At 47.8% G+C, this 27479-nt stretch overlaps 1 protein-coding gene across 3 annotated transcripts in view; it reads left to right on the top strand.

Moving 5' to 3' along the window:
• The first annotated feature begins 688 nt into the window (after positions 1–688).
• ERMP1 (endoplasmic reticulum metallopeptidase 1) overlaps positions 689–27479 on the top strand; it is a 46566-nt gene continuing 19775 nt past the window's right edge. The window contains exons 1-8 of one of the 3 annotated variants that reach the window (XM_058695859.1): positions 689–877; positions 3687–3988; positions 8473–8600; positions 9202–9307; positions 21090–21236; positions 21950–22042; positions 23784–23996; positions 24830–25050. In XM_058695859.1, the coding sequence (XP_058551842.1) occupies positions 858–877; positions 3687–3988; positions 8473–8600; positions 9202–9307; positions 21090–21236; positions 21950–22042; positions 23784–23996; positions 24830–25050 (1230 nt within the window). In that variant the 5' untranslated portion in view covers positions 689–857. Of the gene's footprint in view, positions 878–1913; positions 2328–3686; positions 3989–8472; positions 8601–9201; positions 9308–21089; positions 21237–21949; positions 22043–23783; positions 23997–24829; positions 25051–27479 lie in introns of those variants that run through there. The other 2 variants (XM_058695857.1, XM_058695858.1) reach the window with 2 other exon arrangements.

Raw genomic sequence — 27479 nt, 5'->3', positions numbered from 1 at the left:
TAAGGCAGACATTATCTCCATTATCACAGATAAGGATCCTGAGATTTTAACTTGCATAATGCCGTATCTATCAAAGGTACGCAATTCAGGGTCAACAACCAGGCTCTTCTGCTCTGGTACACTGCCTCCCACAGAACATCCTCAAAGGTGCTTAAATATAGGTTATCCTTCTGAAAATGAGACCTCAAACGATTTAGCCACTAACACAGCTCCTGAGGGGTACAACCTGTCCCTAGGTTTTCTGATACCCACCCAGCCCAGAAAGTGACAGCATAAAATAAGTGAAGCTTAAAAGACCGTGGAACATATGTGCCCTTCCCCTAAGAACCAGTGAGCTCCACATCTTGATTATGCTACAGTGGACGGAGTTGTTCCTGAAGTCTTACCTTCCAAAGTTTTTGGAAAGAGAGTAGCAAGAAAGCTGGTTCTTATAAAAGATAATACATATTCATTTGCCCAACGAATAAATACGTGCGGAGTGACAACCATGGGCTAGGTACAGAGATAAGCCCCTGGGAACATAGTGATGAATAAGATATAGACATTGTCTTTGGTCTCACGGACCTCATAGGCTAAAAAGGAGCTTAGTGAAAATTATGCTGCTGTCGTGAAATTTCACTTTATGACTCAATCGAGAAATATTTATTGACTACTTTACGTCCTGCTTTGTGTTAAGAGGAGGGAATTCAAACGGTGAGCAAAACCAGACCTGATTCCTGCCTTCATGGAGCTCACAGTCTCATGAGGAAGATCTTTAATAATTTACATGCACATTTGGTATCAGGAGATCCTACAAATAGGGGAAACTGGCTTCATGAGATTAGATTTCTGCTTGAAGAAGTACCCCTTGAGCTGAGATGTGGAGGACAAATAAAAGGTAACTAGGCAAGGAGGGGAGGGAAGAATGCTCCAGGCAACTTAAATGACTCCTGAGAGGATCCTGTTGTACAAGGAAAGATGGTGAGCCGGAAAGACAGTGAAAGAGGGCTGTGTGGCTGGAGAGCTGGGAGTAAGGAGCACCGGGTTCCTGGTGGGCCTGAGTCCTGGCCGGGAGCAGACCCCGGGTGATGTACCTTCCCGGGCGGCCTCTAGGCTCACAGTCTTGCAACTGCGGCACCTCCCTGCTGGAGACACAGCTTTGAGGCGGCGGGGCTCCATGCATCAGCAGGCAGAGAGAAACCTAGATGGTCGGGAGCATCTGCAGGAAAACCAGGGCTCCGCCTCTTGGTGACATGGAGGGAGGAAGAGCTTTCCCCCAACCTTCCTTTCCAGAGTGCCACCCATATTCAGCAGCGGAGCAGAATGCTGTTTTGGGGTCCCACTGAACTGGATGTAAATTCTTCATTGGTTACCGGTAAGTTTCTCAGCTATTCAGTAGGAATAAAGCAGGATGCTTAGGAGGATCCAACGAGGTCAAGTACGAAAGCGCCAAGCACAGTGCTTGGCTCAGGGCAGATACTCAGCAAATAAGGGCTGTCATTTTTCTTCATCTGTTAAACGGAGACCGTGACAGTGCTGGTTGCCCGGCTTGGTCAGGAAGATGCGTGTTTGGATTGCGTATGTGGAAATGTTAGGCTGGGCCTCCGGGGCGCAGTCCTACTTCTGATTTTAAGAGCCAGGAGCTGACTTTTCCCAGCGCCCGTCCTCAGAACCTGCCCGGTCCACCGTGTGCATTCTCTGAAAAGCGACCTCTCGCTTTTTTCACGTTTCCAGGTTCCTGGGTAGCTTTCCGTTTGGGAACCTCCGTCCCCCACCGGGCAGAGCCGCCCTGCGGGAGCGGGCGCACCCGGCACGCCCACCCGGGGCCGCCCCGCCGCGGTGCCCGCCGGCGCTCGGCCCTCAGAGGCTGGGTCGCGGCGGGCCGGGCCAATCAGAATAAGTTTGGCCCTCTACAGTTTCCGTCCGCTCACTAGGAGGCGCTGCGGCGGCCGCGGCTGCTCCCGGGGCCGTCGCGGGCCGGAGCGGTGGGGCTGGGGGTGAAGGCTCGTGGCCATGGAGTGGGCTTCGGGGTCGGCGGCCGTGAGGCGGCACCGCGTCGGCGGGGAGCGCCGGGACGGCCCGGCGGCCGCGCCCCAGCCCGGGAGGGAGGCCCTGGCGCCGGAGCCGCCGGCGGACGCGGGCGGCGGCGGCGGCGCGAGGACGCGGAAGCGGAGCGCGGGGGGCGACGCGAGCCGGGGCGCGGGGACCGGACTGTCCGAGGCGCGCGCCGCGCTGGGGCTGGCGCTCTACCTGCTCGCGCTGCGGGCGCTCGTGCAGCTCTCGCTGCAGCAGCTCGTGCTGCGCGGGGCCGCCGGGCGCCCCGGGGATTTCGACGCACGCCAAGCCAGGTACCCGCCGCTCCCGCCCGGCCCGCGCGTCTCCTCCGCCGCGGCGGCGGTTGGGTCCCGGGCTCCGCACCTGCGTGCGCCCGCCCCGCGGGACCGCCCGGGCTCGCCGGCGCCGCGCGGCCGCACGTGCGGCGGGGCGGGCCCCGCGCGCCCCTCTGCCGGAGTCCCCGCGTGCGGGTCGCGGAGCTGGCGTGGCCCTCTGTGGATCCGGCGGTGCGGTCCGGGGTGGCCCGGGGGGCGGATTGCACCGGCCTGTTCGCCTCGGTTCTGCCGGGCGCGTGGAGGGTTGGCAGTCGTCCCCCGTCTTCTGGAGCAACTTCCACTTTTTAGTCGCCTTCCTGCATTCCGTATGAAATGGGGAGTGAAATTTGTGTGTCTAGACCGTTTGATAAATTCGGTTTGGGTGGGGAGGTGATAATGGGGATAACGCGGTGCTCTTAACTTCCGGAGGGTCACGGTCCTCCCCTGTAAGCCGTGGGGGCTTCCGGAGGACTGCACCTTCAAAATTCTACCGTTTCGGGGGTTCTCAGATTCCTGGAGCGTGTCCTTGGGCCCCTGGTGTGTAAGATTTGGTGGTTTTCTTTGCTTTTGTTTTAAATTCAAGAAGAGACCTTTAAAGGTATTGTAACCCTAAGGTCAAAGCTCCTAAAATCACAAGCTAGCATAGTTTTCAGCAGCCTCGGTGTTTTAAAAACTTTGGAATACAAAGTGCTGGAAGCTTATTTTCTTAAAGACGTTCTGGCGCACACCTCCCCCACTCCCTTTTTGCCCACTTGGAATGTAGTGAAAAGATAACACGTTTTGTTTTGTTTTGTTTGTTTTAGGGGTAGGGTTGGCTTGGGCCTGAATTGTTATTAGGCTCAGTGTGCACACCGTGGAGAGGGCTGAGTCCATTCTCATCGATCGGAAGTTTTTGTTTTTGTTTTTGCTTATTTAACCTCTTGACTTATTTGTCTTTGCTCATTGGCTTCTGCTACTTAGAATCAGTAACTCTCCAGGGCGAAGCTCAGTGAGGCCGGATTCTGTCTGTCCAGCCTGCAGCAGCCACACGTTTTGAGTCGAGTCCCTAGTCTTTGTATTGGATGATATGGGGATAGGAAGAATTTGGGAGCGGGGCGGATCGGGAAAACTGAAGGGAGGAACTCACAGAAGGCATAATAAACAGATGGAACTTTACAAGGGATTTTTCACAGAGTACCTGAAATAATAAAAGCTTTTTTGTATGTGAGAGGTCACAGAACTGGCTTTTGCCGGGGGTGAGGGGGGGATGGAGGGGAGGTCAGGAAAAGTTGCCTCGTGTTAAGCATCCATTTCAAGCCTGGCACGCCTTGTCATCATCGTTCTTTTGGTTCCTTCCAGGGATTATCTTGAACACATCACATCCATTGGCCCCAGGACTACAGGAAGTCCAGAAAATGAGATTCTGACCGTCCATTACCTCTTGGAACAGATTAAACTGATTGAAGTTCAAAGCAGCAGCCTTCACAGGATTTCAGTAGATGTCCAACGGCCCACCGGCTCCTTTAGCATTGACTTCTTGGGAGGTTTTACAAGCTACTATGACAACATCACCAATGTCGTGGTAAAGCTGGAGCCCAGGGATGGGGCCCAGCATGCTGTCCTGGCTAACTGTCATTTTGACTCCGTGGCCAACTCCCCAGGTACGTACCTGACTTTCAGTCATTTTGGAGTTGGACTTGAGTACACCCAGAGAGCTTACCAACCCCCAAGCTGCTTGGGCAGTTGTAGGGCACCATTTTGGGGGGGTTGTATTATTTTTTTGACAAACCTGTTTTTCATCGTGATGGAATTGAAGATAATTAGAATAGTATCATTTAGTTTAAGATCCAAACCTTCACTGTTCTCTCAAGTGCGTGCGTCCGTTCTTTCTTTCTTTCTTTCTTTCTTTCTTTCTTTCTTTCTTTCTTTCTTTCTTTCTTTCTTTCTTTCTTTCCTTCCTTTCCTTTCCTTTCCTTTCCTTTCCTTTCCTTTCCTTTCCTTTCCTTTCCTTTCCTTTCCTTTCCTTTTCTTTCTTTCTTTCTTTCTTTCTTTCTTTCTTTCTTTCTTTCTTTCTTTCTCTTTCTTTCTTTCTTTCTCTTTCTTTCTTTCTTGGGACATTAGGGCCAGCAGCCCAGTGACTGTACAGGGAGCAGATCACAGCTGCCTTGCCAGGGTGCAGGAGTGTGTCCCCGAGTGCTGGGGTTAGGTTCTGCCGCATCCAGTGTTTACTCAGCTCCATGGTGTAGGAGGCTGTGGGCATTTGGGATGAAGGAATAGGTTTCGCCTTCAAGGGAGGGAGGGCTTCCGGGGACAGCTCCCCTAGCAGAGTCTGTCGCCCTGGAAAGTGAGGATTTGGGCCCACTGGGGATGCCATACTCTTAGAAGAGCTCATCGATCCACAAATCTTGCTCTGAAAATACTTTGGCACAATGGAATACTTGATGTTCAGGACGGTGCCTGACACGATAAAACATTCGTAGAATGAAGGAGAATTCCCTAAATTGAAGTTCCATTTTTTAAAATAAGATTCACAAGAGAAATGTGTGCAGTAGCTAGATTTGAAGTAGGGACAGATGGAAAATAGTAGCATTTTGCAGTGGAATCCTGGCACTTTAGAGATGGAGGAAATGAGATAGTGTCTGGTGCTGTCCGGTTCAACCCTGTCTTTTGTCACAGGAATAAACTTAGCTGGTCACCACTGATCAGAGACAGAGGTGGCACCAGAGGCTGCGGTTCTGGCCATCCAATTATTTGAGCTACATTTGAAAGGAAGGAGAGTATAGTTAAGTTCCTTTTGGCAAAATACCTAACCTCTTCTCTGCTCCATTTCTGATCTGCAAAATGGAGATTAATTCCTAATGTTACTTGACTGTAATATTTCTGGATTGCTCGAACACATAGCAGGCTCAAAGGAATATCCAGATATAAAAGATAAAACACAAGATACAAAAGTTATACAGAAGGTAGAATTTATTTGCTTGATGAAATGACTCACACCAGGGTTTCTTTAATCAGAAAGCTTGCCAACTGCATTTAGAAGGTAACGTGCTTTTTCGAGTGTCCGTGTATAGACACCTGCTTTATAAAGTCACAAATACCTTTGTGTGTGCTAGGGAAACCAGTAGTCCTTCATGCCTGTTTCAGAGAAGCTGTAAAATCAGTGTCCCCCTACGCCCACTATTACAACGCTTAAATTCTTGGGTGGGACAGATTAACACCAGGGTTATTTAAGAGCATTATAAAAGAAAGATGTGTATACGAGTATCAGAAACATGGTGCCAGGTGTTATAAATCACATACATGGAGTCCAGGAATGAAAGAATGGCAATTTTGTGGGTCATTGGAACCCATTTTTAATTAAAATTGTCTACAAATACCTAGCCGACAATCTCAAGGAAATTTCTGTTCATTGCAAATTGTTAAAGAATCCCCATGTTTCACTTAGTTCATCCATTGAAAGGATGTAGGTGATAGTCTATTTTGTGACTGTGCTTTTCAACTTTTTTTTTTTTTTTTACACCCTTTCTTCTCACCAGCGTATCTGGAACTTAGGAACTGATACCAATTCGGAGTAATGTTACCCACAGAAAAGCCTTAAGTTTCTTCTTGGTTTTGCTGCACGGTTCCAGGTTGTTGGTAGAAGAGATGTGGAGTTATTTTAGTGGTGGTTTCAGTTTCAGGGTTAATTCTAAGTGGAAAGGGATATTGACAAACCACCCAGCCTTTATAGATACTGTCCTCTAACTTGTCTTTGCTTTCTTAAAGGCATTTAACCCTTCTTTAGTCCTGTTCTCAGGTGCCAGAACCATTAAAATAAAGGAAGATAAGTGGACAGTTTAACTTTTTAATCAGCCCTATATATATTTCTTTCAATTTCTTTCTCACTTTGAATAAAGAATTTAGGGGCGCCTGGGTGGCTCAGTTGGTTAAACATCTGACTTCGGCTCAGGTCATGATCTTGCGGTCCATGGGTTCGTGCCCTGCGTCGGGCTCTGTGCTGACGGTTCAGAGTCTGGAGCCTGTTTCGGATTCTGTGTCTCCCTCTTTCTCTGACCCTCCCCTGTTCATGCTCTCTCTCTGTCTCAAAAATAAATAAATGTTAAAAAAAAAAAATTTATTGTTTGCTGTTTACGTTAAAGTAACTCAGAGTGTCAAAGTGAAAAACCATGAATTTCACTTGGTTGTAGGAATGTGTTACTTCTTACTGAGAGCTACCTATGCTTTCTGCTTGATGGTAATTAGATAATTATTACTTTGGTTCACTTTGATTCAAATGCAACCTGGTGATCACCACCAGGACAAGGACAGCTGATAAGTGGTTTCTCCTTGAGTAGGAATGGGTCTGGAATTGAACAGCCCCAAAATGAGCATTTTAGCCGGCTGCAGAGCCTTTCTTAAATTTGTAAAGAGAAGAAGGAACGATTAACACTGGATTGGACCACATTTTCTTGTAATCCTCCCGACACACCTCAGATAAACGTCATTGGCCCTGCCCTCCAGACCGACCAGGAGGAAACTGTAGAGTAAATAACAGCTAGTACTCACCGCCCAAGTCTTTCTTGCTCGGAAACCCACACTAAATTCTGTAGCACCCTGCCTCCCAATAGGCACACCCAGAAATGCTTCTGCCTGGGTTATTACTATGTCTATTTACTTGGCTTACTCTTTAAACTTTTTATTATGGACAGTTTCAAACATGTGCAAAACCAGAATTGTTTAACCTGAGCATACCTGTCAGCCCACTTCAAAGGTCCGGTCTGGTTTCTTTCCCCTCTGCAACCCTTGAGAATTTTGAAGCAGATCTCAGCTGTACTCAGTCCTCTGTATTTCAGTCTGCTCCCACCCAAAGATAGGATTCGTTTTGGGCATGCTCGTAACACCATGAATTATCTCACCTAAAAAGTAAAAACTTACCGAGAATTCCCCAATATCCTCAAATGTCTAGTCTAACTACCTCTTACAGTGCTTTTAAAAAATCAGGGTATTAAAGTCATCTTTATAATCATGTTTAATTAACATACGAAGTGTCTGAGTCAAGAAGAAGTGAAGTGCTTTGATGAGGTCCTCTGCAGATTTCTCAGCACGGGGACCAGGGAGACTCTTCAGGTCATTGGTCTCCTCTCCTGTGTCTTACTAGATTTGATGTCGTGTCTGTACTTTTTCATCACATGATCCCCTTCATCACATAATCTTCACAAAATGCTCTGTCACCCAGACCACCCGCTCTGTGAAAGTGGAGTGACGTGCAGCTTTGTGATCCTGGCAGGAAAAGAAGCAGGAAGGTCGTGGTGGTGCGGGAGATGATGGAGGAAGCCAGAACCCCAGAAGTGAGAATATCCCAGGGGGTGTGGAGTGAGGACGAAGGGTGGACCAGATTGCCCGGGCTTGAGGGAATGCGGGTTTTCAGTTAACTGAGATCCTGCCTGGTTGATGGTTCAACAGATAGGAGTCAAGTGACTGCTCTCGGCTGGGGACGGTTCTAGACCAGTCAGCAGGCCGACCGGATGAGGATCCCCGTCGTCATGGAGTGAGGCGGTGCGGGCCAGTGCCCTTGTCAGCTGGCAGTGACAGATGTGCTTGTGGTCTTGCAGCCAGTGTTGTGCTTTCTTTCTTTCTTTCTTTTTTTTTTTTTAAGCGTCTTGTTTATTTTTGAGAAAGAGAGAGAGAGTGCAAGTGGGGAAGGGAGAGAAAGGGACAGAGGGTCTGCAGCAGGCTTTGTGCTGACGGCAACGAGCCCGATAAGGAGCTTGGGCTCACCAGCCGTGAGGTCATGACTGGAGCTGGAGTCTGACACTCAACCAACTGAGCCAGCCAGGCGCCTCGTGGTGCTTTCTTGACGAGAAAACCGTTCCTAGCCATGACGGTTCACACCATAAAAGTTTTACAATCTGAGAAGTGGGGCTCCCGGGTGGCTCAGTGGGTTGAGGGTCCGACTCTTGATTTCGGCTCAGGTCATGACACCAGGGTCGTGGGATTGAGCCCCGCATTGGGCTCCTCGCTGATCATGGAGCCTGCTTAAGATTCTGTCTCTCCCTCACCTTCTGTCCCTCCCCCTTGCTCTTGGCACGCTCTCTCTCAAATAAAAAATAAATGTAAAACAACCAACCTTCAGTCTGAGAATCAAATCTTTCTTTCTGATTTGAAGGTGCCAGCGATGATGCAGTGAGCTGCTCAGTGATGCTGGAAGTGCTCCGTGTCTTGTCGACGTCTTCAGAAGCCCTGCGTCACGCTGTCATATTTCTCTTTAATGGTGCCGAGGAAAACGTCTTGCAAGTGAGAGTTTACTCTCTTCAATACTAGACCTGAGCAACGATGACGACAGTAGCTCGCACTTAGGCATTTTGCTCATGCTTTTGAGTAGCATCGTAAAACGATGTGCAAAAGAAATACCGTCCGTGGCGGTGCTGTAAAAACCCCGCAGCCGCCGTGTACACGGGTTCAGTACTCGCACACTCACGTCATCTTGTCAGCGTTTGAGTCCTGCAAGGGCTTTGTGATGGCGTAATTAAACATGTCAGGTTTTCTGTGACCCCGGGGCGTCAGAGAGGTTTCGAGGCAGGCACACAGCATGCGGATTGTCCTTTCTCTTCTGTTGGTTTGCCCGGCCTCACACTTACTGCGGGTGTTGTTTGGCACCGCTCACGGAAGTCAGGCTGCCTTCGGCGATGGCGACTTTCCACTCAGCAAGCTGCACGCAGCCAGTGTGTGTAGAGACACAGATCGGTGTCTTCAGGTCCTGCCTTTGAAAAAAACGATTATTTTCCTCTTCTTCCCCTTATCAACGTAGACCTTCTGTCTTTAAAATAAACCAAAGAAAGACTTTGATAATTTAAGATTGTTTCACCTACATCTGTTTTATTTCCTTCTTATTCAGGCCAGTCATGGTTTCATAACTCAGCACCCTTGGGCCAGCCTGATTCGTGCATTTATTAACCTGGAGGCAGCGGGCGTGGGAGGGAAAGAGCTTGTGTTCCAAACAGGTACGTGAGCCGTATTTTACATTTTAATGCAGTTGCCTCGTGTACTTTAATGCAGTTCTCCTATTTGTGGAAGTGGAAGTTCTTCAAACATAAGGAATTTCCCTAATGAAAGAATGTTCTTTTTGGAGCGTGAGGTAGTCTGTGTTTGTCATCGTTGGGAGTTTTTAACAAGGTGATATGACCAGCCCCTGACACTCACACTGCGCTAATCACATGTCACGTGTGTTCAAAGCCTCGTATGTTTGTCATGTCGCTTAATCCTCAAAGCAGCCTGAGGGAGAAGTACGGTCGTTACCGTCATTTTGCAGATGGGAAAACCAAGGCAGGAGACATCTCAGGCGGCCCGGGGTTTCACAGCTGGGAGCAGGCACAGTGGGGTTGGACCTGGGTGGTCCTGACCCGTGTTCTTAACCACCAACCAGATTGTCATGTAGGCGGTGGACTTACCTGTGTCCATTATGGATGATTATGATATAAGTAATATTAAACAACGGTCATTTCCTGAATTGAAATGAGGAAAAGGGCTTTAAATTTATCTTTGAGTTAATTTGAATGTGACAGAGTTCAGTAATACTTTAGCCAGAGAAATGTTTTTAATTTCTAAAGGATAACAAGATTATAAATTACAAGGGGAACATCCATTAAGTTAGTATCATCTGTCATCTTTTTTTTTTTTTTTTGAGAGAGCACGCAGGGGAGGGGCAGAGAGAGAGGAGAGAGGGAAAAAGAATCCCCAGCAGGCTTCACGCTGCCAGCACAGAGCCCAGTTCAGGACTTGAACTCACAAACGTGAGATCATGACCTGAGCCAAAGTCAAGAGTCACGCTTAACCCGACTGAACCACCCAGGCACCCCTGTCATTTTCTTTGTCTTTAAAAAAAATTTTTTTTTTAATCTTTATTTCAGAGAGAGAGGGGGAGGGGCAGAGAGAGAGGGAGACACAGAATCGGAAGCAGGCTCCAGGCTGTGAAGTGTCAGCACAAAGCCTGATGTAGAGCTTGAACTCACAAACTGCGAGATCATGACCTTAGCCAAAGTCGGACGCTTAACCGACTGAGCCACCCAGGCGCCCCAGCCCCTGTCATCTTTCTTAACAGAGTTCAAAGCTCTGGGCTTCCTAAAATCTGATCTGGGAAGTTTCCTGCCATTTCCCCTCTGTGTTAGGAATTTGGATAGTGCATTGTAGCTGGACAGACAGCATCTGGTAGGCGTTCTACAATGAGGGGTCTGAGATGGGCCAGGAAAAGTGAGTAAGCAGATGGAGAACTCGGTTTTTAGTGCCCTCTACACACACGGTATCAGTTAAGATGCGCTGAGTGCCGAGTACGTCTTTATATACAAGCTGAACAGAACCGTATTCTAATATTCTCCAACCAACTTATCTTAGACTTTCACTGTTTAAAATGGTTGTATGTTTTAGGCCAGCTAACCTCTGAGAATCTCAAGGTCACGAGATGAGGAGCAAAGCGCTCCTTTCTTTCTGACTCAGACCTTCCTGTGTGTTCTCACGCCTCCGCTGACTACTGAGAAGGAGCTGGTCTTAGTATCCGTAGGGCTCAGCAGATGCCACACTCTTACCCGGCCCCTCTAGTTCTGGGGTTCAGTCAGGATAGGAGGACTACTTGGTGTAACAACCACCAGGTCAAAAAGCAGCAAGAGAAGATTCCGTAAGCAGAGCTGACGTCGCGTCTGTCCTCCGGCGAAAATGTCAGGGCCCTGCACGGGCAGGAGCGCGTCTTCGAATGCTTCCCCCCCCCCCCCCCCCCCCCAGAAGTGTGCTGTGTGTCACACGCTCGGCCGTTGTCCCAGCACGCTGGCCCCGTACTCCCGGGACCTGAATCACAGCCGGTCTTAAGGTTTGGTCTGTACCGTTCCTGAATGTATGCTGTGCGTGTGTATAAAAATATATTTTATCCGTATGTAGTCCAGAGAGGTTAAAACACCTCTGCCTAGGGCAGGTTAGATCTAGAGCAAAGTTAATTCCTTCATTTCCATGTATCAAGTACTCAGTTTTACTAGGTGTGACTAGCCTATAGTCGGTGTTCTTTTCAGTAAATGTAGATAGTTTTACATAAAAACTGCACAATTGCATGCATTTTAGATATAATTGTATTGTCTGGAAAGAGTCAAACAAACTGCCCTCAGAGTCCCTGCCGGCTGGGGAGCGTCGCCTGGTGGAGCAGGGGTGGTGTCACTGGAGCAGAGGATGGGGCTAAATGTGAAAATTTTGACCTCTCCGTTGCTTCACGAATTTAGAACCAGAATGTCATTACTGCTTTACTTCTACTCCTTACAGTTTTGTGTACTGTTTGCGTTTTTTGCGTTGCATATGATTACTTTAATAATAGGCAAAGAACAGGCTTGTTACCAGTTAGCAGTATGCAGTTGATGCTCGAACCTTGAACCGCACAGGGGTTAGGGGCACTGACCCCTTGCGTGGTTGAAAATCTGCGTGTAACTCCGGGCTCCCCGAAAGCTAACTAGTGTGGTCTCCTGCAGACCGGAAGCCTAACCGATCAGACAGTCGGTTAACCCCCGCTCTTTGTGTTGTGTGTGTTGTGTATTCTCACAATAAAGCGAGCTAGAGAAAGTGTGGTTAAGAAAATAAGGGAAAATACATTTACAGCATTGCACGTGTTCATTGAAGAAAATCTGCATATAAGTGGGCCCGGTTCAGAGCCGTATTGTTGGAGGACAGACTGTGCATGCAGTTCACGTGCTTCACTCGTGCGGAAAGAAAATCCTCGAACTTGGAAAGTAATGTTTTCCGGAGGGGCATCCTGCAGGAGGTTTGGAGAGAGTATTTCCCTCCCGTCTCCGAGTTTCTAGGCCGCGTTTCCCTCCAGGTTTGGGGCCTGATCCTGGTGGCTGTAGCGCACACACAGCGGCTCTCCGGGCTTTGCCGTTCAGTGCCTTTCCCTGTGTCTCACCGGCGGGTGCCGCCGCCCGGAGCGAGTCAGCCTCGCCTCCACCTTTGACCAGAAGAGGGGAAGGCCTCCAGGATTTGGAGTTCCGCTGGGCTCCTTAAACAGGCACAGGTCCTGTCCTGGGAACTTCTTGCTTAAACCCACGTATTCTCTCTGGTGCTCCATTGTCCCCTCAGAGATTCATTCGGGGTTTTTAGTGACTAGACTGGAATAATCATTACTACCAAATTTTTTTTATTTTTTTTCAACGGTTTATTTTTTATTTTTTATTTTTGGGACAGAGAGAGACAGAGCATGAACGGGGGAGGGGCAGAGAGAGAGGGAGACGCAGAATCGGAAACAGGCTCCAGGCTCCGAGCCGTCAGCCCAGAGCCCGACGCGGGGCTCGAACTCACGGACCTCGAGATCGTGACCTGGCTGAAGTCGGACGCTCCACCGACTGCGCCACCCGGGCGCCCCACTACCTAATTTTTTTTTAAAGGGCCAGACTGCATGAAGGAATGACTTAGCTTATCAGATTAGTGATTTATATCATGACTCAGTAAGGCTGACTTAGTAATTCTGAAGGTGTTATAAAATGCATAGATTAAACCAGTTAATATCTGTGCCCTGTGAGAAATTCAGATACTACCAACCTCGAGTAGAAGAAAGCCCAGAAGCCAAGGGGTCACAGACTCCTTTTTTCTCTGGCGAACAATACCATGCCCTGTGACTCTACTTCCCCCAGGTACCCAGCGATTCACCCACTTATGGAAGATTCAGTGGTTTCTAGATCTGTGCACAGAGTTGAGTGCTCATCGCCGCAGTCCATTGTAGAATCTCCTTCCTGCCCCAAAGAGAGACCCCGTGCCCTCTCGGTCCACCTTCTTTCAGTTCGTGTGCTATTTTCTAAGGATCAACCGTGTTGTAGCACGTGGGGGTACTTCGTTCTTTTTTATGGCTGAATTACGCCCACGGTATAGACTGGTGGATCTCGTTGATCCATATGTCAGTTGATGGACATCTGGATTGATTGTACTTCTAGGCTATCGTGGATAATGCTGCTGTGAACATTTGTGTGTAAGTCTCTGTGTAAGACCTACATCTTCCTTTCTTACGGGGGGATGCCCGGGGCTGAAATTCCCGGTTCGTATGGTAAATTAATGTTTAACTTTTAAAGAAACTGCCCGAGTAAGTAGTGAAGCTTTTATTTCAGAAGAAATGTAAATTCAGATAACAATAAGACTTTTTAAAACGTTATTGATTTCTTTGGAATTTTTTGAATTTTAGATTTGCAAAAAGCAGGGAGGCTACTGCCCAGCGCTGATGAATGTAGAGAAACAGGTGGTTGCGTACAGTGCCGGGGGGGAGCGTGGACCGATGCGGTTTGGGGCACTTCGGCCGTAGCGACTGCTTGAAGACACGTGTGGACGCTTCCGTCCCACACATCCACTTGTAGGACTTGATCGTGGAGAAGTGAGTGCACATACGCACACAGATCTGAGTCCTGCGGAGTCTTCTTGGCTTTTAAGAAGACTGAAGAATTGAGAACCCTTTCCAGGTCCACACGTGGGAGACTGCTTGTATTAACGGTGACCTCACATTTTTCCCTCTTCCATCGTTCATTTTCCCCTCCCTGTCGGATCATTTCCATCTGCACTCGACACGCCTTTCCTCTCTTCTTCGGGAAACCACTTTGACCTCCTTCACCCCCAGACCACTGCTCATTTCTCTCTTCTCATCTATTGCAAACTCCTTCAGGAGTGGAATTCTTTGTCCTGCTGGGCTCCCGGCACGCCCAGCCCAGGCTCTAGTCGGACGACCCGTGTTCAGATCCCCCCCACCACCCCCCCCGGAGCACACGCCCTCGGCGAGCAACCTCGAACAAGTCACACGGTGCTCCGTGCTTTAGTCCCTCATCTGTAAAGTTGGGGTGGTGGTAGCGCCCGCTCCTCGAGAGTCTTCACCACCGCGTGAAATCCTCCGCTCCGGAATCTCTCCTCTGAGGGCTCCGTTTGCCTTGTTTGTACTTTGGGGAGTGTCTCACCCAGGAGCTGACTGACTTGCCCATCTGTCTTCCTTTTTACAGCAGAGCTTGACCTGGCAGCCTCAGCAGGTGATCGGTGAGAGGCCGGAGCGGGGCTGGAGCTCTCTAAGCGGGTGAAGGCGGGGTAGTGGATATTTAAAACTGTAAATTTCTTTCCTGCTGACAGGTCTTACATTTTTTACAGGTTTTTCCTCCTAACGTTTATTCATTTTTGAGAGACAGAGACAGAGCACGAGTGGGGTTGGAGAAGAGAGAGAGGGAGACACAGAATCTGAGCAGGCTCCAGGCTCCGAGCTGCCAGGACGTAGCCTGACGTGGGGCTTGAACTCACGAACCACGGGATCGTGACCTGAGCCAGAGTCAGAACTTTGACTGAGCCACCCGGGTGCCCCTGCAAGTATTTTTCATGGCACGATGCAGAAGATGAACTTAACATCTTAAGCGTCTCTGTCTTATATCGTGAAAGAAAAGCATGCAGCTCTGCGTGTTTAGCCTGAGGGGTTTTTATAAACTGAATATAATCCTGTGAGCAGAACCCACATTAAGACTAAGAGTATTGCCCGTACTCGAGAAGCCTCCCCTGCGACCTTTCCCAGCCTTTCCTCCCAGCAGGGTTACGGCTATCCTGACTTCTGTCTTAACAGGTTTAACTTTGCTTGTATTTGCACTTTCTCCAAATGGACTCGCGCACGGTTTTCCCTTACGTATGGCTTCCTTTTTCACTCAGCGGCATGTCTGTAAGATGCATCTGTCTTGTGTGTGGCAGACTTCTTTTTTATTGCTAAATACTGTTCCAGTGACGAGAGTGTCCGCTCTACTGGTGATGTTAGATTGTGGGTTTTGGCCCTTAGGAATGGTGCTGTTGTGAACTTTCTTGTGAACGTCTTTTGGTACACGTGTGCGTGTATGCTCACTTCTGAGTAGAATTAGTGAGTCACCGCGTGTGCATCTGCTCAGCTTTGCTAGATAACTGCCATACCTAGATGTGAAAATCCTAAATAAAATATTAGCGAACTGAATCCAGCAACGTGTGTGTGCATGTGTATGTGTGTATACGTGATGTTTTCCAACAGAGTTGAGCTTATTCCAAGAATGCGAGATGTTTTTTCCCCTTAAGTTTCAGGTTTCCAAAATGATTCAATATTTGCACATACTGCAAAGTGATCACCACAATAAATTTAGTTAACATCCATCTTCATAGTTACAATTTTTTTTCTTGTGTTGAGACCTTTTAAGATCTATTCTCCTAGCAGCTCCAGTCAGCATGCTGTGCGTGCCATCCCCAGGACTCACTTACTTCATAACTTCGAGTTTGTACCTTTCCATCACCTTCACCCATTTCAGCCACTCCCCAGCCCCCACTTCCGGCAGCTGTCAGTCTGTTCCTTGTATCTATGAGTTTGGGTTTTTGTTCAGATATCACATATAAGAGAGATCATATGATATTTATTTTTCTGTATGACTTATTTTGTACAGTGCCCTCAAGGTCTATCCATCCTGTCGCAAATGGCAAGATTCCCTTTTTCGTGGCTGAATACCATTCCGTCGTACACATATTCCACGTTTTCTTTATCCATTCGTCCATCGATGGACACTTAAGTTATTTCCATATCCTATCGTAGATAATGCTGCAGTGTCCGTGGGGATCCACACTGTTTTCCAGAGTGGCTGCTCCAGTTTACGTTCCCACCAGCAGTGCACACACAGGGTTCCCTTTTCTCCACATCCTTGCCAGCACTTGTTATCTCTTGTCTTTTTGGTAAAAGCCATTCTAACAGGTGTGCAGTGATAACTTGTGGTTTCAGTTTGCGTTTCCCTGATGATTAGTGATGGTGAGCCCCTTTTCGTGTACCCATTGGCTATCTGGATGTCTTAATTTGGAAACGTATCTCTTCAAATCTTTTGCCCAGGTTTTAATTGGATTTTTTTTTTTTTTTTTTTTTTTTTTTTGCCACTGAGTTGTAGGAGTGCTTTATATATTTTGGATATCTACCCTTTATCAAGATATAGGATAGGCAAATATTTTCTCCCATTCTGCCGATTGCCTTTTAATTTTGTTGGTTTCCTTTGCTGTGAAGAAGCTTTTTAGCTTGACATATTTCCATTTATTTAACTTTTGTTGCCTTCGCTTTTGGTGTGAAATGCAAAAAATCATTGCCAAGACCAATGTCAAAGAACATTAGTAAACCCGCATTGTTTGTTTGTTTGTTTTTTTAATGTTTATTTTTGAGAGAGAGAGGGAGACATGGAATTTGAAGTGGGCTTTGGGCTCCAACCTGTCAGCACAGATCATATTTTACATGACCTAAGCCAGAGATCATGACCTGAGCCGAAGTCAGACGCTTAACTGATTGAGCTACCCAGGTGCCCCTAGCTTTGGGTTTTATGTTCAAATCTTTAATCAGTCTTGAGTTCATTTTTGTGTATGATGTCAGAGTGGTCCAATTTCATTCTTTTGCGTGTGGCTGTCCAGTTTTCGCAACACCATTTATTGAAGAGATTGCTCTTTCCCGGTATATGTATGTTCTTGGTTCTTTTCACATAAATCGATTGAACATGTATGTGTGGGTTTATCTCTGGGCTCTCTCTTCTATTCCATTGATGTGTATCTGTTTTTATGCCAGTGCCTTACTGTTTTGATTACTGTGGCTTTGTAGTATCGTTAGAAATCAGGAAGTGTGGTGCCTCCAGCATTGTTGTTCTTAAGATTGTCTTGGCTATTCATAGTCTTCTGTGCTTCCATACAGATTTTTAATTGTTCTATTTCTGTGAAAAATGCCATTGGAATTTTGATAGGGATCGCGTTGAATCTGTATATTGTTCTGGGCATTATGGACATGTTAACAGTATTAGTTCTTCTAGTCCCTGAACGTGGAATATCATCTTTCCATTTATCTGTGGAAGTAAATAATCTTCATATTCTCTCATTAATGTCTTAAAATTTTTCAGTGGACAGGTGTTTAACCTCCTTGGTTAAGTTTATTCCTAGGTATATTATTATTTTTGTTGCAATTATAAGTGGGATTTATTTTCTTAATTTCTCTTTCTCACACTTCATCATTAGTGTAGAGAAATGTAACTGATTTTTGTATATAGATTCTATATCCTGCAACTTTAGTGAATGGTTAAATGAGAATGGTTTAATATTTGAAAATCAATCTATTTCACACATTACCAGAATAAAAGAGAAAAACCATCTCAATTGATAATCTCAATATAATCATCTCAGTAGGTAAAGAATAAGGATATGTCCCTTCATAACAGTACATTTATGATGTTCATAGAATATGACAATATAAAACCGTTATTTAGTAGATGATTTCCAATAATGACCTAGTATTTTTTTTTTTTAAAGTTTATTTATTTTGAGAGAGAGAGAACACGATCAAGGTAGGGGCAGAAAGAAAGGGAGAGAAAGAGAATACCAAGTGGGCTTTGTGCTGTCAGTGCAGAGCCTGACTTGGGACTTGAACTCATGAACCCCAAGATCAGGCATGACTTGAGCTGAAACCGGGAGACACTTCACCAACTGAGCCACCCAGGCACCCCTATTTTTGTGTTTTTTTTTTTTTTTTTTAATCAGAGCTCTAATCCAGGATCAAATAGCATTTTATTGTCATGTTTTATTAGCTATATCACAGTGATTCTATAACACACACATCACAAATACAGAAGTGTAAAACTTAGTCATGGTGAGGTGCATACCTCTGAGCCCCAGGTGAGAAGCCCGGCTCCTGTCACACCCTCCAGGTGGCTGTCACCTGCTCCTTCTCAGATACAGCACCTGCCCTCTCACCTCAGAGTAGCATTATCGTCCTGCTATTCAGGATATTCTCTTTTCTAGTTTAGCTTTGCCTGTTTTTCATATGGTTTTCATAGTATTTTATTTAAAAATTTTTTAACGTTTATTTTTGAGAGAGAGAGCACGCACATGTGTGAATGAGCGGGAGAGGGTTGCGGGGAGTGGGGGAGACACGGAATCCAAGCAGGCTCCAAGCTCTGAGCCGTCAGCACAGAGCCTGATGCGGGGCTCGAACCCACGAAGCGTAAGATCATGACCTGAGTCAAAGTCGGGCGCTCAACTGACTGAGCCACCCCGGTGCTCCTTCATAGTATTTTAATAGTATACCTTTGGTTATTAACATCTAATTGTAATAGTAATAGTGTTTTAACATGGTAAGATTTGATCACCTAGGTTTTCTCACCGCTGTTTCCCTTTCTCCTTTCACATCTGTGTCCTCCGTGCATCCTGTCGGGAGGCATCTCCTGTCTGTCTGGCCACTGATGATGGTAACTTCTGGTCATTTGATGATGGTATTTGCCAGGTTTTTCTAACTGCTTTCCCCTTTGTGATAGGCCCTCTGAGACTGTACCTACCTTGTTTCTCGTGAGACTTTGATCCTGTTTCGGCAGACATTGAGATTCTTGCTCCAAAGCATTTCTACGTGATGTTAGCCAGCTATTAAGAGTTCTGGCTCCATCATTTCGTCTGTAGCTATTAGTTGGAGTTCTCGAAGACTTTCTGTTCTCCCTTGTTTGTGTATTCATTTCCATGTTTCATGTGTTTTTATTTTATGGATGATGTATTCTGTTGCTGCCATCTTAACGCGTGAATTGTCTCCAGTTAGGCTAGCGGTAGCCCCTTCCCCTGCAGCTTGCGTCCTTCGGAGGTGCTTCTTGGAGCACTTCTCACTCCCGGCTCGACTACTTTTGTACTTTCCTAGCTCCGGAGCTGGGGTTAGCCATTTCCTAAGGAGACCTCCTTTTAGTGGATAATGGTATTCGGAAGCAAAGATCTTGCTGGGTGGTGGGGTAGTTCTGATTTTAACTTTTTTTTTTTCTTGAGGAACTTTCATACTGTTTCCACAGCAGCAACGTGGATGCAGCTAGAGTATATTATGCCAAGCGAAATAAGTCAGAGAAAGACAAATATCCTGTGATTTCACTCATACTTGGAATGTGAGAAACAAAACAGATGAACACAGGGGAAGGGAAGCGCACATCAGATAAAAACAGAGAGGGAGACAAACCATAAGAGACTTAAATACAGAGAACAGACCGAGGGTTGCTGGCACGGTGTTGGGTGGGGGACGGGCATCAAGCAGGGCACTCGTTGGGATGAGTACTGGGTGTTGTCTCTCAGCGAGGAATCACTGGGTTGTATGTTAACTAACTAGAATTTAAATAGAAAATACTGGTGTCAAAAGAGAAAAAAGCAAAGATCTTAATGCTAGGTCTATTTTTTTTTCTTTGTATTTATCCTGCTTGGGGTTTATAGAGCGTTTTGAATTCATAGTTTGATGTTTTCTATGACTTTTAGAAAATTATGGGCTGTTACTTCTTCAGAACGTTGCTTCTGCTCCATTCTGTGTCCTCTTTTTTCTGGAACTAACTGTGCCACATATGTCTCTTACATACATTTCTATATTTTCCATCCTTTTTTTTTTTTTTTCTATGTCCTAATTCTGTTGCTCTATAATCCTTTCTTCCGCTGTGTTTCACCTGGTAGTAAACCATCTATTAAAATTCTTAACTTCAGTTTTTATAGGGTTTCCATTTGACTCCTTTTTTTTTTTTTTTTTTGATAGATTGCACTTGTAAAATTCTTGCTGTGTTTCTGAAAATATTCATCATAGTTTTAAAATCCGTGTCTGGTGACGAGTATCTGGGTCACCTGGGCATTTGGTTTTGTAGTGTTACACTCCTCCCCATCTCCACCTTTTATGATCATTTTTTCAGTAGGAAAGCAATTTGATTATTTGTTTATAAAGTTATAAACATCTTGATATTCTTAGATTGCCTGAAATACAATGACTTGATGTGCCTATCAGAGTCAACTTTTTGCTAAATTTTGTTGGAACAAACAATACCTGAATCTCAGTGGATTACAACAGCAAAGGCTTATATCTTGTTCAATACGTTTTGGTTCCTGAATAACTGTGCTTACGAACGTTCCGTGGTTTTGTTCCATGTGTGCCCTTCGTTATGGGACCCAGACTAAAGGAGAAGCGTCTGTCAGGGACATATTGATCTCCTGGCCAAAGTCAGCAGGCGGGAGGGACTGTGTGATGGTCCCTGAGCGTCTTCTCGGCTGAGGGTCATGTTTCTCCACTCACAGTCTGTTGGCCAGAGCGGTTTCCAGGGCCGCACCTGCAGGGAACAGGGTGAGGATGTGGACGTGCTCCTTCTGCGGGAGGCGTGATGAGTCACGTGGGAGGGAGCAGAGAGTAGCCGTGGGCAATAATACAGTTTATCTCACCGTCCCAAAGAAAAATCTCCCGCATTTGAAAAAGCCGTATGTGCGTAAAGATGTTATGCGGAATTATGAATAATGATAAAAAATATAAACAGTAGTAATACAAAACTTAGGGTGTTTTCAGAGAAAAGTTGTAGCTATTAAAATGGTAATTGTAGTACCTGGCAACTCAGGAGAACGTGTTCAGTATGTTAAATGAAAGCACAGTGGACAGACTGCGCGTGCCCTGTGAGTACAGCTGTGTACACACAACCAGATGTTTGTAGGACAACTGAAGATGGAAAAGCGACAGTACTTGTCGTAGAATGATGGACTGTTGTGTGGGTTCTCATTTTTAAACTTAAACCTTTCATAGTGCAGTTACTTTATAATTAAAAATAATTTTACTTTCTGAAAGGTGATTTCTCGTGAAAGTTGCATACGCTTATCAGAGAAGGGTTAGAAAACACAGAAAAAAAGACGAAAACAAAGTCTGGACCTGCCTCCCCAGACCACCGCAGGGCCGTGTTAAAACGCAGGGTGTGTTAAAACATGACCACGTTCCCTTGCCTGAGTCCTCGCCTGTCCTTGTAGGTCCTGAAAATCCGTGGCTGGTCCAGGCCTATGTTTCTGCTGCTAAACACCCGTTTGCGTCAGTGGTGGCCCAGGAGGTTTTCCAGAGTGGGATCATTCCTTCAGACACCGACTTCCGCATCTACAGGGATTTTGGGAACATACCAGGTATTTGTCGTGGGCTGTGGTGTGACGGCAATTAACCAGTAGCGAGTTTTGTTTTTTGCGGGTTTGTGAGTAAACAGCTTTTTCTGAAAGCATGTTTTCTACGGGAGAACTGTATATTCTGACTCACTGAAACTGATTTCCTGGTATTTTTTTTTTTTTTTTTCCCCTTTAAACCCTGGTCTACTTAAATGCTTGCCTTTTCTAGAACATGTCATCTTGCCCCACACTGCGGCAGAACGGGGCGGGGGGAGCGGGGGAGGCGGGCAGCTGGTTAGCACTTCATTCCCCACAGGTGGCAGTACCTCCTTGAGGGGCCTTTGACTTTGGCTGTGGTCTGTCTTTGCCAGTTCCTCTGGCGGCTTGTGCCACTGCTGGGAATCTAGAGTTCGGCTTGGCCCGGCAGGGCTGGAAATGGCGAAGTTTCGATGGCCTCCTGAGCTCTGTGTTGCCACCCCTTGCCGTGTGACTTACAATGTCTCCCCGACATGTGTACTTCCTTGGTCATTATGTACCATGGCTACAGATTCTGTAAGAATTTGGAAGAGAATTTATATGGTATTCATTCACAAGTGTGACAAAGCAGTCATGTCACTGCTTTGACGTTTTGTCTTTTTGGAATTTGATACATTAAACAAATAGGCCTAAAGAAAGGTTGATCTTTAAAGTAAAATGACGTGCTTTTTTGTTTGTTTGTTTTTTCCTGTGTGTCTTAGGAATTGACTTAGCTTTTATTGAGAACGGATACATCTATCACACCAAGTACGACACAGCAGACAGAATTCTGACAGATTCCATTCAGAGAGCAGGTTGGTATTCAAATGTAAACTCGTGATCTGTGTTAAGATGGAATGTTAGGGCTGACCCGCAAACCTGTAAATATCCCCGGGGACTGTGCTTCAGGGAGGCGGCCTGTGGTGTGCGTGAGCTGGGTGGGGCTTTGCAGTTAGAGATGAGGGCCCGAATTTTAGCCTTGAAGTCTAGATAAGCAACTAAGAACGGAAGATTGGTGGTGGTGAGGCACTGGAAAGAAAGCGGACCCAGGGTTAACGTAGGATTGCTGAGCAACGGGCATGTAGCCAGAATGGAAGGCATATGTCGGAGGAGGTACAGGCACGTGTCTGGGCAGTTTGCCCAGGTGGAGAAAAGTTCCATCAGTCCAGGTCAGGTATGAGGGCAGGTGAGTGGGTTCTAGAATGAGTGTCAGGACCACACAGGGCAAGGGAGTCCACGTACTTTCAGAGAGGTCTGGAGTAGTCAGGGGAGGGGCGGCTGACTGTGAACCTTAACTCACAAGTTGGTAGGATGTGGCCCCGCCCCGTGTAGAAGAGGATGCTCCGGGCAAGAGCACAGCGAGAGTAGTGTGTGTGTGCGCGCGCGCGTGTGGACCGTCGGTGAGCAGAGTGGCAGACTGCGGTCTGAATGGAAGTCGCAGAAGAGCTGCCCGGTCAGAAGGAAGGGACGGGTCAGGTGGCCAGCAGCAGGGACGGCTGCGAAGTGCAGGGCCCAGCTGGCTGGGGAAGGACGTGCCATCGGCTGTAATAGGAACGTGGGGAGGTGACCTGACCCGGAGCAGTCGTGGAGGGAGGAGACGTGAACTCCGTCCGATGGAGACGGGGGCTCTGTGAAGCGGCGCGGTGGAAATCGCACTGTGGCGGGAGAGTGCTCGGCCGAACTGGGAACGCGGGTGTGGGCGTGAAGGACTTGGAGGAAGCCACAAATGCGTGGAGAATGGGAACGGTTTTTGGAACAGAGGACTCAGCCTGAGCTTTTGGGGAAAGCATATCTGAAGGCAGACAAGCCAGTGACAGAAATGCCACGATAAGGTAGTGTGGTGTGTAAGTGGATGGCAGAGGAAGGGGTGGGATGAGCGGCAGGGGGGCCGCCAGTCGGTGGTTCAAGGCCTCTCGCTGCCCGTGTTCAGTTCAGACTCCTCCGCTCTGTCGGTGAGCGAACACCTCTGGGGAGTCTGGTTCTGCCCCTGGACTCTCGTTCGGGACTTGATCTGTCCGTGTGGGCGGGCGCTCCCATCGTCCTTCCGTGGTGGCGGCCTGGACGGAAGCGCTTGACGAGGAGCGTCTACACAGAAAGGCCTCCCTAACCTCTCAGACTCCACGGGATGCCCGTACTTCTCTTTATTGAGTTGAGACAGAATCGACACTCGTTATTCTTAAGGCACGTGTGATTCCCTGTTCGGTGCCTGTGGGCCTCCTGACAGGGTTTTTGTCTCTTGGGTCGGCACCGAATTTCTGGTAACCAGAGCGGTGGCTGTTACGTGAGATACCCGTTAAGTGAACAGAATGAGCAGCAGTGTTTGGGTTCGATAACAGCAGAGAAAGGATAGTTCTGGGACAAAGGAGAGATGAAGGCCAGGTGGCCGAGCTTCCGAGTGGAGAGGAGACAGAGCGGAGGCCTGGGCCTCATCTGAGAAATTTCATGAGAAAGGTGGCCGGGGGGAGATGGAGAGGGTGGGAAACTGTTGTCGTTCACATTCTGTCAAACAGCGCGTAGCTTATTCAACTCTGTGGTCTTTCTTTTCTTTACTGATAGGTGACAACATTTTAGCAGTTCTTAAATACCTAGCTACGTCGGATGTGTTGCCTTCTTCTTCCAAGTATCGCCATGGGAACATGGTCTTCTTTGACGTGCTCGGCCTATTTGTCATTGCCTACCCCTCTCGCGTCGGCTCCATAATTAACTACATGGTGGTGACGGCCGCAGTGTTGTACCTGGGCAAAAAATGGTTGCGGCCCAGACAGAAGAGTAAGTATTTTTCTCTAAAACTGCAATACTGGCCTGGGTGTAAGAATCTGCGTGAAGTTTTTCAGGAAGCCTAAAATCTTAAAGAAAAACAACATTTGATGTATATTGGAAGACGTTCGCAAATGGATGTCAGATGGACGTGCCCGTTACACTTCTGGTCTTGGGGCAGCAGGATGTTTTTGTGTACCTAATACACAGAAGCACCACAGAGGGGCTACCGAAAAGTGGTTTGCACACACTGACTGTGAGTGAAAACTCCCGTTGAAAAGTCTCGTGCACCCGTCGCACCGGGCGTGAGCACACTGACTCCAGCACTTGCCGTTACGTTGGTTTCCTTCTCCTTAGAACGTTTCATTGTAGAAGCGGGTCTGGGCCGTGACGAGCTAACACGCGCGGGCGGCGCGGTTCAGCCTAGTTTGCCCCAGTTACTTCGCCAGCCCTGCCGCTCCGGCCTTAGCTTCCGGGCACGATTTCACGGGGAGCTCTGCCTTCCGTTCAGGCCGGTGTTTCCATACGCAGAGCATCGCAAAGGTGGCGAAGGCTAGAGCTCTCTGCTTTCCTGGTCAGGAGTGTGTCGGAGCCGCTCCTGGCCACTTCTGTCTCCGGGTGTTTGGCGCCCGCAGACTCGCCATAAACGCTACATGGGTACGACTCGTCAGTAACCTTCCCTGTTCGGGTTTGTCATAAACCTCGCCCCAGGGCCTTTTCACTACTTTCCAGTTACAATGCTGGATGTTTTGTTTTGCTTTGTTTTGAGTTTGCCCTTTTGACTCTACTGCTTGTGAGACTGGTTTGATAAAGCTGGTGACGTCCACGTTGTGTTCTGTCTCCAGCTGGTAACTACACGAAGGACTTCTTCTGCGGGCTCGGCATCACTCTCGTGAGCTGGTTCACCAGCCTGGTTACCGTGCTCATTATAGCGGTGTTCGTCTCTCTCATCGGACGGTCTCTCTCGTGGTATAACCACTTCTACGTGTCCGTCTGTCTGTATGGAACCGCGGCCACAGCCAAAATAATCCTCATCCATACCCTCGCAAAAAGATTTTATTACATGGTAAGTGTTAGGCATGTTTATTGATTTTTTTTTTTTTTTTGCCGCCTGCAGGGATTGGAGACAGACTCCGGTGGGATTCATTGTATTTGGCCTGTGGAGGCGTCAGAAATGGCTTCGCGTGATCGTAGAACACTGGCTCCCAGAACCGTGTTCCGGTTCTGGAAGGCTGCTGCTTTGGAGGGTTTTGTTGCAGGCTTCGGTGCCATTATCAAGCTGTGAGGCGTTTGGGTGGTTGTGACAGCAAGGCCGAATCTGCTTCGGTGTGCCCCCGTGCGCTTGGTCCCCCAGCCCTCCCCGGGCTCGCCCATTCCTCTTGTGAGTGGCTCGGTCCTCCGCTGGGCCGTGGGTTGAGCGCCACGAGGGCCTGGCTGCCGTGCTCCTCGTCGCTGGTGCCTGGGCCCCTCGGACACAGGGCACTGACACGCAGGAAGCATGTTGCCCTGAAGCTGCACTCGGAGTTTCTCTTCCATCTCCTTCACTTTTTTTTTTTTTTTCCCTTTCACCCCGTGTGTTAATGCGGATTCTGACGGCATGCAGATGTGCTGTGGCAGGGGGAGGACACCTCCTAGGGGAAAAAGAGGGAAGAGTGATAGGGTTCCAGAATGATCTATGCTGATGGGGAGAATATCCCCATATTGTTAACGGTTTCAGCCGTGTAACAGGACTCACAGTAAACTACAATGCAAAAGTGACCCATGGTTTCTAAAGAGTTTCTAAGTGACTTAAAGGGAAAAATCTGTTAGCTCCCATATTTATTTTCAAGACAGCCAATGCGCACCTGTTTTTTCAGTTTGCCCTGCTAGGATTAGAATGCAGACAGAAGGTTAGGTAATCCAGCGTCTTTCCACAAGGATGTCTTTGGTGCTAGACCGTGGATGAACCTTGGTCTCCGTTTCAGTTGATGTTGGGCTGTGGTCTGAGGACCGCTTCCATGCCAACCTCCAGAAGAGGCCCTTTGAAGCTAGCCGTCTGTTTATGGATGAACTAATGCTTGTGTCTTTGTGGCTTCCGTGTCCAAGAGATTGTGCTATGGGACTCAAGTTCATGTGCTTATTCTTAGTGCAGTGGTATGTTACCCGGGTGTGGGGGTCGTTGTTAATGAGGCAGGGGGGCCAGAGACAGAAATGCTTATGAGTGAAGTTCCATTTACTTGGACTAATTTCAGTTGTCTGATCATGAACTTTGGGGCTGAAAGCACAATGGAAAGGAAAACGGGTCGCATTTCACAAATATTCTCAGAGCTGCCTGGTGGGCCTGGCCGCCTGCGACGGCCCGGTGGGAAGAGATTCATAAGGACAGGTCTCTTGGAGGAGCTCACAGCTTCATCTGGGGGGCTGGGGGAGACCCTTGTTCGCAGTACCTTGGGATGAAGTGAGAGAACGGCCTGTTCGGCTGGAGCGGTACGGGGCCAGGAGAGAGGAGTCGGTTTGTGGAGGTCGGGAAGGCTTTGTGAACGAGGTGGTGACGTGTGAACTGGGTTTTGAAGCAGGAGCGGAAGTGCGGCAGATGGCGGTCAGAGGTGGGAGCGCCCGGGATGCGTTTGGGTCATGGTCAGTAAGCTCAGCGTGGTGAACACGAGGCGGTGGCACGGTAACCGCAAGAGCAGGCCAGCGTGAAGCCGGAGCACGACCCTGAGGATCAGTGAGGTGGCCAGTAACGTTTTCTGAGTAGGATCGCGAGTGACTGTGACAGCGTAGAGACATATGGCAGTGGGCAGGTGGCAGGGATCAGAGGTGAGAGAGGGGAGCCAGACTTGAGGGGCGTCTGTTTGATCTCTGAGTACAGTTACATATCTGGGTGGTAGTCAGCTTGAGATCGAATCCTAAGTGCCATTTTCCTCTGAATTATTTTTGAAGACTGTGCCTCTTCACGCTGCGTTGTACGTCTAAGTGCAGCAGCGATAGCCTTTCATTTCTGAGCGGGTTTGTCGAGAGAACTTGAACAGGTTTTGAAAACTCGTGACCGAAGCTGTCTTGAGCTCTCGAAGTAATCCACGTGCCAATTTTGGGGTTTTTGCGCTGCAGTGGTAACTTTGTTGGTCATGTTAATGGAATCCCTGGTGCAGACGTTCAGAGGTATGAAGTTCTTATGGCAGCTTTTTTCTGAGGAGCTCGGGGTGCTGCACGGGACTCCTCAGACTTCAAAGCCCAGAAATACAGATCAAATTTCTGAACGTGAAGGCACCAGGAAGTCAGGGCGGGGCCGAGCCGCACCACAAGACCAGTTAGAGGAGGAAGAGACACGGGAACCCAGCCAAACCCCAGAGGGCCAGGTCCCCGAAGGGCCTGCAGTTTTCCAGGCGTGCTGCTGGTGGCGCTGTTCTTTGCAGGTCCCTTCTCGCCTTTGGAAGCTGCAAAACTAGAAAAGCCTACAGGGGTGAATGTTTTTAGGAGAGCCCTTCCTAAATCTATTTTAGGAAATTTCCAAAG

Source organism: Neofelis nebulosa, chromosome 12, assembly GCF_028018385.1.
Source record: "Neofelis nebulosa isolate mNeoNeb1 chromosome 12, mNeoNeb1.pri, whole genome shotgun sequence".
Lineage (NCBI taxonomy): Eukaryota > Metazoa > Chordata > Mammalia > Carnivora > Felidae > Neofelis > Neofelis nebulosa.
The sequence above is the reverse complement of the archived record's forward strand: the minus strand, read 5'-3'. Positions and strand labels throughout refer to the sequence as shown.